A 15,088-nucleotide genomic window follows, 5' to 3' on the forward strand; every position below is an offset into this window, starting at 1 on the left:
AAGTTAAACCTCATGTTTCTCTGAATTTTCTAATTGAATAAAATTTGTTGTTGGTTCATCAATTAAATTCCCCCCCCCCCCCCAATAAAAAATCTTGGTATTTTCTCAAGGTTCTGATTCAGATGTTTGTGTCATGTCAAAGCTGACGGCTTTGTTTTCCTTTCGTCTCAGATCAACGGCACAGTGACAGAGAACCTCTCCTTGATCGACGCCAAGAAGCTGATAGAAAGGTCAAAGGGCAAGTTAAAAATGGTTGTTCAAAGAGACGAGAGGGCGACCCTGCTGAACATCCCTGACCTGGATGACAGCATTCCTTCAGCCAACGCCTCCGACAGAGACGGTGAGAGCCGCGTGGATTCAGCCGAATGTGGCGCGGATTGAAAGCCCGTTTCAGGCAGCGGTCGCTGAACAGTGGCTCTGGTTTGATCAGACATTTCAGATATCCATTCGCTGGCGTCTGACCATTCCAATCGATCACACGAAAGACACCGCAGCAGCCGATCACGCTCCCCAGACAGACGATCCGAACCCTCAGACCACTCCAGACACTCACCCCCTCAAATCAGCAATGGAAGGTAAAGATCTGTTGTGTTGGTCTTTTACATACAGTCACAATAAAATCCATTTACGTGTGTGGTTGTAATGTGACAAAAAGTGAAACTGTCAATTATTTTCATGGCTTTTTTTATATTGAAAGCAAGCAGCCAATTAACATTCCAAATCAAACCAGGGACTCCCTGCTGAAGGCTTTGAAATTGATGTTTTATGTTCTCTTCATGTTATTCTGGTGCTTTTTCAACCACACTGCTACTCTTCATACTACCAGGAAGTCATATATTAATTTTTTGCTGTTTTATGCTCCTGTATCAGAAGATTTTCTCTGTAATATTTAATTAAGAAAACAGATGGGATTTTAAATAAATGTAATTTGAAACTGCATATAAGTTTTAAAAAGAAGCACATCGCAGCAATTGATGGTGTCATAATGTCTTTGCTCCCACTTGTTAAAACAACCTTAATCTCTGTGTTTTATGGTTGTGAAGGACTTTCGATTTTATGTTTGTCTTAATACCGCCCATTACCCCATTCAGCACTTCTTTGACTGTAACCTTGTTTGAAAGTACCTCATTAGCTCCTAATTTAAACTCAATAGAGTACCGCAGTTGTTACCCTTTCACTGTGCTCATTGACCCGAGGAGAAAAAAATAAAAGTCAGCTGTTAAGCTGCAGATGAGTCCGTCTTGGTTAAATTAGGGTTGAGAGTCAGGTCAGAACAGTTTTGGGCTCAGTGTTGGAGTTCAGAGCTTCTGTGTCTTAAACTTGATGCCATTTTTTCTTGTCTTTTTCATTTTTCAGCATCTATCGAATATTGTAAGTTTGGCAATAATTCCCTTGTTGTAAATATCAGTAGTATTGACTGTAAATCCCATATGGATAGAGTGTAGTAAGTGTGCTGTAGTACTATTAGACTTTTCCTCATAGAGGAATGATAATTATGTACCACTGTTACGATGTTACAGCAAATAATTACACCATTGTTACTGAAGTGATACGTCATCAATTATTCAGCGACGCCGCTCCTTGAGATGATGTGTCACTGGATCCTTGTGACTCTCGAATGTTTAGACGGCTAACCGCACGCCTGGCACAGTGACAGAATGAGTCCAACCAGGAAGTAAACAAAAGATCATCACAAACCGCCAGTGTCAGCATGTGATTCAGCTCTCGCTGCAACACATGCACTGATGACTGACGGGACTTTGAAGATGATTACCGGCTATAAAATATCCCACTGGGATTAATGTATTTTGATGCCAGTCTAAATGTGCTCCTTTTTTTTTTCTCTCTCTTTATTGCTTATTTTCCTTTTATTACTTCTAAGTTATCTGTGTTTCAGGGAAAAGGTTTAGACAGGAAGTGGATGATCTTGAAGCTGAGCTCTAATGCGTGACCTTTTTCTGAGTTCCACCCCCGAGTCGGTCCACCTCCAGGATGGGCTTTAAAGGAGGAGAGACTGCTTCCTTGTTTGAACACGATCCTTTGCGGTCACGTTGTTGCTCAATCTGTAAATAAAACTTTCACTACACAGTTCTGCTGTGAACAACCGTGTGACTTTTAGAGAGCTATATGGAGCAACCTTCATAACAAAAAAAAAAATCATTATATATCAAAACACTGGGATTTTGACACCATTTACAACTGTCTGGCTTATAAATGGCTGCAGGGTTGCCGCTCTCGCTGTGTACACAGCCGTAATGTTTTAAAACTGGCACGGTGGTCAAACAAAGCTGGTCCGAAGCCAGAGCCACGTAGTGAAATCCACCTGGAGGACAAAATCCACTCTGACACCTTAGATAAGCTGCTCCAAAAATAGGAGCACAAAAGAGTGGAAAGACAAAGTGATGACCTTCAAGGCTGAGATGCATCCCAAGACTCTGTCAAGCCGTCTTCACTCAGCGCGTGTCTACTCAGGAGAAAATTTCATGTTGCCTTCCAGCTGTACATCTGCAGACTGCAGTATTCATGATGCTGTGTCTTCATTCTTCTGAGAAAAATTGTACGAAAACATCATTTTCGCATCTGCAGTCACAGAAGTCGTGATGACGACCGGCTCTCCAAGCCCGCTTCCACCCCAGCGAAGCTGGCCGAGGACATTCCTCTGCCCAAACCCAAGGAGCCAGCAAGAGAGGACAAGCAGCTTCCCCCTCTACCAGGTCTGGACCGTGTGTGTGTGTGTGTGTGTGTGTGAAAGAAAAAAAAAATCTGTAACTGAATCAGAACTTAATCAGTTTATCATACACATCATTTGTGAGCATAAACCGATGTGATTTTTTTTCCCCGCCAGTCAAATGCAGCGAAACAATCAACTGGTTTCTTGATTGTCAAGTTAATTCCTGCTCTGGCGACTTTTTTTTTGCCGGTTTTCAAAGCTAAACTATCCGAAAAGTTAGCTTCAGACGCCTGCTGAGCCTGGCTGCATCGCCTGGAGCCAAGTGAAAATAAACCATATGAGTTGATTGAGTCTGACATTCCTCCCCAGCCTGCAGCACTCTGCTGCCTTTCTGTTTGACCTCCCCTTCCCAGGACACTGCACGCCTTCTGTGTGTGTGCGTGCGTGTGTGTGTGTGCATGTCTGCAAGCATCTGTGAGTTTGCATTTCACAATGTGCTATTTTTCACAATAGTTTTTTTTTTTTTTTTTGATTAGTATTCTTGAATTCACTCTGAATAATGTTTATTCTGCATTGCTAATTCGCAAAGTCTTATTTCGTTGTTTTGAGGGTGTGTGTGTGCGTGTGTGTGTTTCTTTAGAGCCCAAGCCAGTGTATGCTCAGCCCGGACAGCCAGACGTAGACCTGCCGGTCAGTCCGTCTGACGCCCCGGTGCCAAGCGCTGCCCATGACGACAGCATCCTACGGTAACACTGAGTGTTCTGTAATGCCGCTGTGGGAAAAATAGCGAAAAGTGTGTTTCCAACAAAACTAAAAGTGATGTGTCAAACATAATCAAGCAGATCGATCGTCTTCTTCCCCAGGCCAAGCATGAAGTTGGTGAAGTTTAAGAAAGGGGAGAGCGTGGGACTGCGCCTCGCTGGGGGGAATGACGTGGGCATCTTCGTGGCTGGCGTACTGGAGGACAGCCCAGCTGCCAAGGAGGGCTTGGAGGAGGGCGACCAAATTCTCAGGGTGAGTTACTTCATTTTGAGAAGGAGTTGCTTCGTGGAAAACGGATATAGCAAAACGTTTTATTGAAAAGTTGGATTGTTTGGATGTGCGATAGTCTGTAAATAGCTGTGTGTAATAATGAATCCATCCTCAAGAATTCCCGTTTTTATTTGGGAGTTTTACACACTGACTGCTCCAGAATTCCTCGATGTTCACGCTGGTCTCTTAGCAGTGGCCCCAAGGGAGCACACACACAAAATCACTGTTTCCTTTCACTGTGTTTGTCCCGTAACACTCCCACTCATATATCTGAGTGTTTGTACCTCCTCCCTGGTGTATTGAGGAATGGCTCGAGTTCTCGCAGGACAGTAAAAATGGCAGTTACCAGGGTAAATGAATGAGCAGGAAGAGCCTCGTAAACCTTTATCTAAACAGATTTACACTTTCTCTAGTGCTCTAAAAGGAAAAAAATAAATGCTGCCATTTAACATAAATGTGATTTAAGTTTAAAAGTGTAAACTTGATGTTTTAAAAGCATTAAGGAGTATTTTTTTTTTTTTATTTTTTTTTTTTTTTTGTAATTCCAGGTAAATAACGTAGACTTTGCGAACATAATTCGAGAGGAGGCGGTGCTATTCCTCCTCGACCTTCCAAAGGGTGAAGAGGTGACTATCCTGGCTCAGAAGAAAAAAGATGGTAAGCGAAAAAAAAAAAAGGGAAAAAAAAACTCTCAGGATTGTTTTATATTGGTCCTGTTAACCCTGACGTTGGGACTCTTGTCGCATTCAGTGTATCGACGGATCGTGGAATCAGACGTTGGGGACTCCTTTTACATCCGGACACACTTTGAGTACGAGAAGGAATCTCCATACGGGCTCAGCTTTAACAAGGGCGAGGTGTTCCGCGTGGTGGACACCCTCTACAACGGCAAGCTGGGCTCCTGGCTGGCCATCCGCATTGGCAAGAACCATCAGGAGGTGGAGAGAGGCATCATCCCAAACAAGAACAGGTGACAACACGGAGATCGGCTCACGCCTGTTTGGCAGTCAGAGCGACGCCGGAGCGAAATGTGTTATTTTTCTAATGTTGCAGTTGGCTGTGCCAAGTTTGCGACGCATCCATTAGCTACGATAATAACCGTCTCCGTCTTTTCCTTTATCCGTCAACAGAGCGGAGCAGCTCTCCAGTGTTCAATACACTCTCCCGAAAACTGCAGGAGGGGACAGGGCCGACTTCTGGAGGTTCCGAGGTCTTCGCAGTTCAAAGAGGAACCTGAGGAAAAGCAGGGAGGACCTCTCTTCCCAGCCAGTGCAAACAAAGTTCCCAGCTTATGAAAGAGTTGTTCTGAGAGAAGGTAAAGCGGCCGACCCTGCTCTGCCTTATCCAACAGCGGGACTCTCAGTGCAGGTTTGTTAGAGTGTGACTGTTTTCTGTTTTTTGTTTTGTTGCAGCTGGTTTCCTGAGACCAGTCGTCATATTTGGACCAATCGCTGACGTTGCTCGAGAGAAGCTTTCGAGAGAAGAGCCAGACCTTTTTGAGCTCGCGAGTACGTCTGTCCTCGTGCTGCTTCAAAACTCACCCGTACTTCATAGATGCTTTTCTGTTTTCAAAAATGTCTCCTCTTCTGTTTTCCAGAGAGTGAACCGAGAGACGCAGGGACAGACCAGCGCAGTTCAGGAATCATTCGTCTTCACACCATCAAGCAGATCATTGACAGAGTCAGCATGCTTTCCTCTATAGTTTATATGCATGTAGGTGTTTTTTTTTTTCCATCAGTTATGTTCTTAATCATTCCTTTCTGCTCTTCTGTGTAACGCAGGACAAACACGCCGTGCTGGACATCACCCCTAATGCTGTGGACAGGCTGAACTATGCTCAGTGGTACCCAATAGTAGTTTTCCTAAATCCCGATAATAAACAGGGTGTGAAGAACATGAGGACCAGACTGTGTCCGGAGTCCAGGAAGAGCGCCAGGAAGCTCTATGAGCGAGCCATTAAACTGAGGAAGAATAATCACCACCTGTTCACCAGTAAGTGGGCTGGGCGTGCTCAAACCAAGCCAAATTTTAATGTGCTTTTTTTTTTTTTTCTTTCTAATTTTAATCTTTTTGAATTGACGACTCTGCTAACTGTTCCCTCTTAGCAACCATCAACTTGAACAACATGAATGATGGCTGGTACGGAGCTTTGAAGGAAACCATCCAGCAGCAGCAGAACCAGTTGGTGTGGGTGTCGGAGGGCAAGGTGAGGCTTCCTCAGCGGTGCCGTACAGAGCGCCGTTAGCTTGATTTACTGGACCGCCGGTGACCGTTTCCCCGCTCTGCCCAGGCCGACGGCACCACAGAGGACGACTTGGATATCCACGACGACCGTCTGTCCTACCTATCGGCGCCAGGCAGCGAGTACTCCATGTATAGCACAGACAGCCGCCACACTTCTGACTACGAGGACACGGACACGGAGGGCGGGGCCTACACAGACCAGGAGTTAGACGAGACGCTGAACGACGAGGTGGGCCTGCCCACGGAGCCCGCCATCACTCGCTCCTCGGAGCCCGTGAGAGAGGACCCCCCTGTGATTCAGGACACGCCCGGTTACCCTGGATACCAGCACCCCGTGCAGCCTGACCCGGTCAGTCGCATTGACCCCGCTGGCTTCAAGATGGCCGCCCCACAGCAGGTACGGTTCAGCCGTTGCATCGCAAGCTGTGCCTGTCAGAGATGGATGTATGTAGGTGCAAAGCAGACGAGTAGTTGGTTGTGTCCTCACCTGTGTTAAAATTAAATGTCCTTAGCCAACAACTGAATGTTTTTAGAAGCTACTGGTACGTTGTTGTTGTTGTTGTTTTTCTTTTCTTTATGTCAACCACATATCTCGAAGCACATTGTCTGGCTGGTGTAAAAGTTGATAAAATGTAAGGAAGAAGCTCATGGTGTTGGGGATGCTGTACTTTGTGTGCCCTTGGCTGGCTGTGTTATAAATGTCTCTTAACGATACTTCACAGCAAGGTGAGGCTGCTCTGCCCACACCCTCGCTGCCTCCGACGGCGGTAGCAACCCCCGCTGCTGAGCAGCCTGTACAGCTAGAGGGTGTGCACCTAGAGGAGCCGCCTGCTGCAGCCGCAGCCCCTCAGGCTGACTCACTTAGCAGCCCCAGTCCTGCCCCTGAGCTTAATCCGCCCCCACCACCTCCACTTGAACCCCACCCGTCTGGACCGCCTGGTCCAGAACCAAAGGTACCCGTTGTTTCACCAGCGACCCGGACCGGGCCTGGGCCCCAGCCTGCCGTTTTTAACTGCCTGTCTTCTCACACATGCTTTCCACTCGCTCTCTGCATGACATGCCCACACTGTGTGACTCACTGAGCCCACTGTGTGCCTCTGGCTCCCAGAGAAAAAAATGTGCGACTTGACTGGTCCACATGCACCACAGTGGGCTGGGAGACCAGAAGAACTGGTACATCTGAGTCTTTGACCAGGGTGAAGACATCCACAACCAGCCCTAACTGTTGCCTCTGACTTCCTTTGCATGGCTCCTAATGTTTTTTGGGTTCCTTTCAGCTTTAACTCTCTTCTATAGACGAACAGTCGCAGCACTGACAGTGGCATCGTAGTGGGTAGATGTGTCATCTGTTGTAGTGCCAGTAGTCTGACGTTGCATTAGATGCAAACTGAATGTTTGTTGCATGATGAAAGCTAACCTGCAGACAGTACTCTGAGTAGTAACATCTATCGAGCAATTCTCCCTATGGAAAATACAAACATAACCTCAGCACACTGCATTATGTCTTTCATTCAGTGGTTTTGTCCTGAGAATTACGCTGACAAACAAACCTTCCATAGGAAGGACTGTAACTAGATTTGCTGTCTACAGGCTACACATCATAATGTTTGAAATGAGGCCTTTCAGAAATGTTCGCTTGACATGATAACGGAATAACTATGAAACATGGTAACATGTAAAATCCACTGGTTTTTATGGATTATCATCATTCTTGAAAGGCATCTTGTCAAACTGGCATTCAGGACTGTTTTGGAATAATGAACCAGAGTTTGCTTGTGTAGTTGCACTTTGACTTGATGTTTGTTTACTTGATTGATTGAGGAACTTTCTAGAAATTTTTTGGTTCATGCTGTTAAGTTCTTCAAGGTTTCCGTTTCTTTTGTTGTAATGAATTTAGTCTTAATCGGAATAAAATCCTGGCTGCTTTCTTTCCTTAATCTTGTTGGTCTGTTCATAGCACGAGTCAGTGATCGCGTGATGAACCTGGTTAAATTGCTGCCGTTTCTCCACAGATGTACAAGAAGGATCTGTACAACATGGAGGACCCGGTGCGAATCAACCACGGCCTGAAGCAGTCTTTGAGCTACAGTCACCAGCCGCCGTACCAGGACAAACAGCCATACCGCGAATACGACCACCCGCCTTACGGTTACGATGGAGGCGGCTACTCGGAACCAAAGCCTCACAACACTGACTCTCACCTGCACTACGACAACAGAGTGCCTCATTACAGCGAACAGTGGCCCCCCTACGACCAGCAGACCTCGTCCTCGCAGCCCGCCGGCTACCAGCCAGGCCACCAGCAACCCATGGGCTACAACCCCCGGTCCCCCTACGAGGACGGAGCAGGGCGGGACTACAGCCCCCCCCAGCCACGGTACGACGACGCTCCGCCCGTGGGCTACGACGGCAGGCCGCGTCACGGCAAACCCGGGCCGATCCGGTACGACGAACCCCCTCCGCCTCCGACCGGCTACGACGCCCGGTCCCCCTACGAGGCCGAATCACACAGCTTCCCCATCAACTCGCCCCGATCGCCCGAGCCCCCGAAGCAGTATTACGGCGACTCCGGTCTGAGGGCCACCTACATGCCCGGGCCTCCAAACCGGGGCTATAAGCCAGGGATGCATGAGCCTGCCGTGAACTCTGAACCCGCTGTCCCCCCTCCTAAACCGGAGACCCTGCCCTCCCCGGGTGAGCCGGCGATCACCCCGGGCTCCAAGCCCCTCCCCCCTCCTCCGCGGGAAGACCTGGACGAGGACCCGGCCATGAAGCCGCAGTCGGTGCTCAATAGAGTCAAGATGTTCGAGAACAAGCGGTCCGTTTCTATGGACAGAGCGAAAGAGGGAGCGGAGTCGGCGGTGCTCAGGGTGCGTATGGATGCAACGTCAACACACTGAGACACCACGACTGATGGCCCGCTTAAAAAGTGTGTGTTTGTGCGTGTGTGTGTGTTTTGCCCAGCCAAATGTTAGACACAGCGCTAAATATGTGTGAACCACACTTTCTGGTCATGCGAACAGAATAGAAACGAGAGATGTTGTGTTTGTTTTTCAGCCTGCAGATGTTCCTAAACCTGTGAGCGCACCTGGCCCCGTCCTCAAAGCCAATTCCCTCAGCAACCTGGAGCAGGAGAAGTCTGCCTACAGGTATGTAGTCGTCCCCGCAGAACCCAGGGCTGTGGAGGAGGTGACTGAAGGACAACTCCCAAGATCCTCAGCAAAATCTCTGCATGTCTTCATTGTTATTAGAGCTCCACCTAGTGGAGAGAAGTTGCAATACAGCCTGTTTATGCTCACTTGGTCTGATTGCTTCACTGCATGATTAACACTACTATATTTTAAAAGGCAGTTAGGATATCGAAGACATGTTCTAAGAAAACTTTGCTCAACTTGCTTGAGATTTAAGTTTTAAATAGTCTTTTTCAATTTTGAGCAGCGTTTTCACCCGTCGGTTCTCTGGTTTTCCCCTGCAGAGCTCCTGAGCCACAGAAGCCCCACGCTAAACCCCTGGAGGACGTGGTGCGCTCAAACCACTACGACCCGGACGAGGACGAGGAGTACTACAGGAAGCAGCTGTCCTACTTTGACCGCCGTAGCTTTGACAGCAAGGCGATGGGCCAACCCAGTCCAGGCATTAACCGCTTCCACGATCTGCCCAAACCAGCTCAACTGTCTTACCCGTACAACAGGTAAAGCAACACACTGGGCGGTGTCTGCTGGAAGGAGGTGGGGTGGCGTTTATAGAAATACAGTTAGATTTGACATGACAAGATTTCTGAGCTATTCAATCACAGCAGTGGTTCAATGTGCTGGGCTTTTTTCTTCTTCCTACTGCAGAGTTGAGTCTGTAGAGAAGGTGAGCCCGGTGGAGAAGAGATACGAGCCCCTGCCTCAAATCAGTCCCTCCTCACAGTACGGGCCGCCGCCGCCTGCCGCTCCGCCCAGCACGCTGCCGAAACTCAGCCCCAACGACGGTGAGTCCACAAACTGGCTCTGCCAGTTTCCCAGACCGGAGTCTGCACCTGATTGTTTCAGAAACACAGAAATACTCCAGCCAGCACGTTCGCTGACAAGAAACAGGCCTCTCTTTTTTCTGTATTTTTCCCCTCATTGTTTTTCTGCTCTTGAAGAATTCAGACAGCTGCTTTGCTCAGACTGCCGTGTGCGTCTTTTCTGTTCAGCTAAAAACAATCTAATTAGAATTGTTTCATTTTTTTTTAGATATGCTGAATGCAAATAAAACTCATTTAAATACAGCCTTATATAACTTCCCCTGCATGCAATGTCATTTCTAGAATTATCAAAAGAACTGTCCATATCAGAGAACACATATTTATTCTAATTAAGATTTAAATCACAAAACTGTATAAGTTGCATCAATGATCATCAAATTGTGACGGTTCTATAACTGGCTGTCTTCTCTCCTCCTGTTTCCAGCCAACACTCTTCCTGAACCTCTGAGTTCTCCCAACCCCAAACCCGAGCTGGCAGCTCTCCGGCCGGCCAGCAGGGACGAACCCGCACCGGGCGGCTACCTCCCGCCGCGGGGCCTCCCCGACAAGTCCCCGGTCAACGGCACCGACCCGGCGCCCTCCAAGACCATGGGCGCCCCCGCTCCGATGAGCTACAACCGCTACGTCCCCAAGCCTTACACCAGCGCCGCCCGGCCCTTCGAGCGCAAGTTTGAGAGCCCCAAGTTCAACCACAACCTGCTGCCCAACGACACGCAGGTGAAGACCGACCTCCTCGGCAAGCCCGGCATGGTGGGCAACAGCGGCGGGAAGCCCCAGCTGTCGCCGCAGCCCCTCGACCACGACAGCGGCCTGGACACCTTCACACGCACCATGGACAACAGGCCCAAATACCAGCACAATAACATCAACGCCGTCCCCAAGGCCATCCCTGTGAGGTAAGACGGGAATCACTGCTGCGGAAAGAGAGAAAAGCGGGTTTTTCACGATCTGACCGGCGCTCCGCTGCCTCCGTCCCTCAGCCCCAGCGCGCTGGACGACGAGGACGAGGACGAGGGCCACACGGTGGTGGCCACAGCCCGCGGGATCTTCAACTGCAACGGCGGCGTCCTGAGCTCCATCGAGACCGGAGTCAGCATCATCATCCCCCAAGGCGCCATCCCCGAGAGCGTGGAGCAGGAGATTTACTTCAAGGTGTGTCGGGACAACAGCATCCTGCCTCCGCTAGACAAGGAGAAAGGTCAGTCAGCGCCGCACACGTCCTCCCGACGCCACTTTTGTTCACATTATTGATAAAAACTTATGGATTTAAACGTTTGTGACTCACTACAGGTTCTGTTTATCCTACAGTGTTGGTTAATACTTGTTTTACGGTCTAAAGAGGTGACAGAGTTTTCAGCCTCATCGCGCCCGCCAGCAGTGTAACAGATTTTAATGAATGGCCGGCGCCGGAACAGAGAACATTTTTTAATTAACCTGCCAGATCAGTTAACGGTTAATTCTCATTCACGGCGAGTCTCTGGCAGCACACGCTGTTTTTCCTCTCGACCGGGTAATGGATAATCCTCTGTGCTGATTAATCCTCTGTGTTTGATTGGTGGGATTTTTTTTTTAAATGTGCCGTGTCCGTGCAGGAGAAACGCTGCTCAGTCCGCTGGTGATGTGCGGCCCTCATGGACTGAAGTTCCTGAAGCCAGTGGAGCTGCGCTTACCTCACTGTGCGTCTATGACCCCTGATGGTTGGTCTTTTGCTCTAAAATCCTCCGACTCCTCGTCGGGTACGCTGTCCTCTCTCTGTCCTTTGGGGGTCTGTGGGCCGGCTGTATTGATTAAGGAGGAGAGTGTATTGGAATCATTTCATTCGCTTCATCTGTCCTCCTTTATTTTCCCCGTCACTTCTTCATGCATGTGCTCTGTAGAGATTTAAGGTGCTTTCATTCGATGGTTTTCAGCCCACCAGCCCGACTCCAATCACTATCAATACCGTTGCACCAGCAGCCTGTCCAGACTGTACCTTCACCTCAGTTGGCTGGAATCATCATAGTGTGTGAATGAATGACGAGTGTATCTCCAGAACAAGTTGATGAGTCCATGAACCTTGTACAAGTGGTAAATCATCACCAGATCAACTGAAATCCACATAATCTGGATCCTTGGAAAAATGCAGGAGTATCTCTCTGAAATCTCTCTGAAAGCCCGGCACGGATTCACCACTCTGTAATGATAACATTTTGGACTCAGTGCATTTGTTTTATACATTCGTCTCAAAACCTGTGTTGAAAACAAGACCTGCCGAGCGTTAAGCGGTGTCGGTGGGATTTGATAAAAACAGGCCCTTCACACACTCTCATCAGCTACTTAGTGCTGCTCTGTTTTGCGTTTCTTCTGTCTTTCTTTCTTTCTTTTCTTTTTTTTTTAATTTAATGCCAGAACAAAACAATTGCCCCAGTGATTGTAGTAGGAGCAGTGCACTGTGGGATGATAAACGAGGTGAGTCACAGATCTTAACAGGTAAGAAAAGAGAACAAACCCAGACGAAAATCATTTCCCATCATGGGAGTGACAATATTTTGACGCTACAAAGAGAAATCCTTTGAGAAAATTTGTCCTATTATGATTAGTAAGTCAAGATCTGTTTCTGTGATATGAACACGTGGAATCATTTGAATACAAATATGGCTTCCTTTCATAAGGAACTAAAGATAAAAACAGATGGTAGATTTTTGGGATAAATTATCATGTAATTTGTAAACAGAATAGCCAAAGCCCCAGTAGAAGTGATCCATTGATTTGCTGTGTAATAATGGTGATTTAGAGCATCACAGTGAAAATAGATGAAGCCGGTGGTCAGTACCCAGCTCTGAGATGAAGAAATCAATATGAATAGCTGCTTTGTGCTGAAGGTGGGGCTGGGCGAAGTTATTCCACGCCTCAAATAGGCCAAGTATGCTGCAGGGGGTCACGGGGTCACAGAGTCACGGGCTAATCTGTTTAGTCCAATCATCTTTAATGTTGCTTCTTCCGGTTCAGAGGCGCTGCTGCCAATCCCAGCTTACAGCGGGGCCGATGCAAGGCTACAGCCTGGACAGGGCACCGGTCAGCCACAGGGCAGAGATAGACACACACACACACACACACACACACACACATGGGTAATCCATGGATCTTTAAATAACCTCACGTCACAAAAACACAGAAAGCCCGGCAACAAAGGAAAAACATGCAAACTCCACAGAGAAAGACTCCGAAGACAAGTCTGGGTTTGAACCAGCAACTCTTAAACACTGCACCAGTGTGCAGCACGTTGAGCCTGGATGGAATTAATTATAGAATATGAAAAATAATTAAACTACAGCAATTTATATTTTTTAAATCCAAACATTTAGGACTTTTTAGATTAAAAACAATGCTGCCCCCCCCCCCCTTTTTTTCTTTTTTTTTGACATATTCTTGATTATTTGTTAGCATTTCATGCACTGATGAAATGATTTACTGAATGTTGCCCACCTGTGTTCCCTTATTCATCTGGAAACTTTTTTAACCTGAGCATGTGAGTTGTGTGTGAGTCGCTGAAAGCAGCCGCTGACGCCGCGCCTCCTTCCGTTCCCCCCCCCCCCCCCCCCCTGCAGGTGATCCCAAAACGTGGCAGAACAAATCTCTCCCCGGAGACCCAAACTACCTGGTGGGTGCAAACTGCGTGTCTGTGCTCATTGACCACTTCTGAAGAGGGCAACAGCTGGCCTGTTACTGAATGTGATGAACACGGGGCCTGGGGGTCGCCTCCGCTGTGCGAGGCCGGACGCACAACTCTCCAAGTACGAACTCCACACCCACCCTCACGTTGTTTACTGTGCCCAAAATTAAAACAGGAAGAAGAAGAAGAAGAAGAAGAAAAAAAAAAGGAAAAAAGTTACACAAACACACTTACACAAGGAGAGTCGGAGTAGTCCAGCATCCTCAAGGCTGTACTCTTGTTCTTTTCTTTCTTTTTTTTTTTTTTTTTTTTTCGGTGCTTTTCAAGGCTTGCAAAAAATAAAAGATTAAAACACGTTATCTAAACACAGGAACTGGAGTTGGAATGCATGACCAGTGCCACAGACTGAAATAGCCCATTTTGACATTTTTATCTAATTTTCTAAAAGGTCAGAGCAGTGCAAGGGGGGGGGGGGGGGGGGGGGGGGGAAGGAGAATTTTGGAAAAAAAAAACTTGTTTAATAGTGTAATGGAATTTTTTTGCGTACTGTATTTAAAAAAAAAAGAAAAAGAAAAGAAAAACACTCACAAACAGTAAAGTTGGTATATGCAAAACTTTTGTTTGTGAGTCCGTTGGTCATGCGTTTCACTCATGAAGGATCTCTGATGAAGGACTGGAGAAAAGATGAGGCCGACTCATGAAGGAAGACGTAGACATCTTAAAGAATATTTAAGAAAAGAAAAAATGATAATAATAAATAAATAAATAAATACAGAATGAAGTATTAGTAGGAAATGCCCATTTGTTGCAGCGGGGGTCTCTCTCTGCTGAAACCTGATGTTTTGTAGAAATGTTTTACCGTAGATAAATAATACTGACTTGATTTTACAAACTCCTGCTGTCTAGAGATCTATGCATGTGCTATGACTCAGGTCCAGAAGCCTGCTACTACTAAGTTCAACACATGGAATTCCCATCGTACACTGCAAGCAGTGATGCCTTATCTGCATATTAACTTTTCAGTGAAACTTTAAAAAACATCGGATTCCTTCAGTTCTAACAATCACTACGGAAGACAAACGTCGTCTCTGCATTTTTTTTTTTCTCACGAACGGAGAACTCAGATTTTAGCACACGAGAATAAATTGAGGCTGATGAAAAGGTATGCTTTCTTTTACTGCTATGCATATTGAAGTCTGAGGAAATACAAAAAGCTAGAAGATGTTTAAATTGTGGCTGTACATATTGCTAGCATATGGCCTTGGTTCTCTGTAAATGAACTTTTGTACATCTTTGTTATTTTGTATAAAAGAGAAAACGTTTGTTTAAAAAAGAGAAAGCGGTTACATTGGTTATGTTTGTATTCTGGTTATACCCCTGAGCCTTGGAACTGACATAAGCAGTAATAAGTCCGACACTTTTCTACCAACATATACACACACACTACTTAAGGCATTTTTAACTGTCAGAAAAC

The 15,088-nt window shown here is 46.9% G+C and overlaps 1 protein-coding gene across 8 annotated transcripts in view; it reads left to right on the plus strand.

Annotated features, from left to right (window-relative positions):
• tjp1b (tight junction protein 1b) overlaps positions 1–14,932 on the plus strand; it is a 54,815-nt gene extending 39,883 nt beyond the window's left edge. For 5 of the 8 annotated variants that reach the window (XM_030097221.1, XM_030097222.1, XM_030097227.1 and 2 more), the window contains 22 exons: positions 172–340; positions 431–575; positions 2,587–2,714; positions 3,312–3,417; positions 3,535–3,685; positions 4,252–4,360; positions 4,454–4,673; positions 4,834–5,018; positions 5,116–5,211; positions 5,301–5,383; positions 5,485–5,695; positions 5,809–5,909; positions 5,994–6,344; positions 6,670–6,900; positions 7,960–8,817; positions 9,005–9,096; positions 9,423–9,638; positions 9,787–9,923; positions 10,387–10,858; positions 10,943–11,160; positions 11,555–11,698; positions 13,550–14,932. In XM_030097221.1, coding sequence (XP_029953081.1) covers positions 172–340; positions 431–575; positions 2,587–2,714; positions 3,312–3,417; positions 3,535–3,685; positions 4,252–4,360; positions 4,454–4,673; positions 4,834–5,018; positions 5,116–5,211; positions 5,301–5,383; positions 5,485–5,695; positions 5,809–5,909; positions 5,994–6,344; positions 6,670–6,900; positions 7,960–8,817; positions 9,005–9,096; positions 9,423–9,638; positions 9,787–9,923; positions 10,387–10,858; positions 10,943–11,160; positions 11,555–11,698; positions 13,550–13,644 — 4,518 coding nt within the window. In that variant the 3' untranslated portion in view covers positions 13,645–14,932. The remainder of the gene's footprint in view (positions 1–171; positions 341–430; positions 576–2,586; positions 2,715–3,311; positions 3,418–3,534; positions 3,686–4,251; positions 4,361–4,453; positions 4,674–4,833; positions 5,019–5,115; positions 5,212–5,300; positions 5,384–5,484; positions 5,696–5,808; positions 5,910–5,993; positions 6,345–6,669; positions 6,901–7,959; positions 8,818–9,004; positions 9,097–9,422; positions 9,639–9,786; positions 9,924–10,386; positions 10,859–10,942; positions 11,161–11,554; positions 11,699–13,549) is intronic. The other 3 variants (XM_030097223.1, XM_030097225.1, XM_030097228.1) reach the window with 3 other exon arrangements.
• The last annotated feature ends 156 nt before the right edge of the window (positions 14,933–15,088 follow it).

This window comes from Salarias fasciatus, chromosome 7, assembly GCF_902148845.1.
Source record: "Salarias fasciatus chromosome 7, fSalaFa1.1, whole genome shotgun sequence".
NCBI classification, from domain to species: domain Eukaryota; kingdom Metazoa; phylum Chordata; class Actinopteri; order Blenniiformes; family Blenniidae; genus Salarias; species Salarias fasciatus.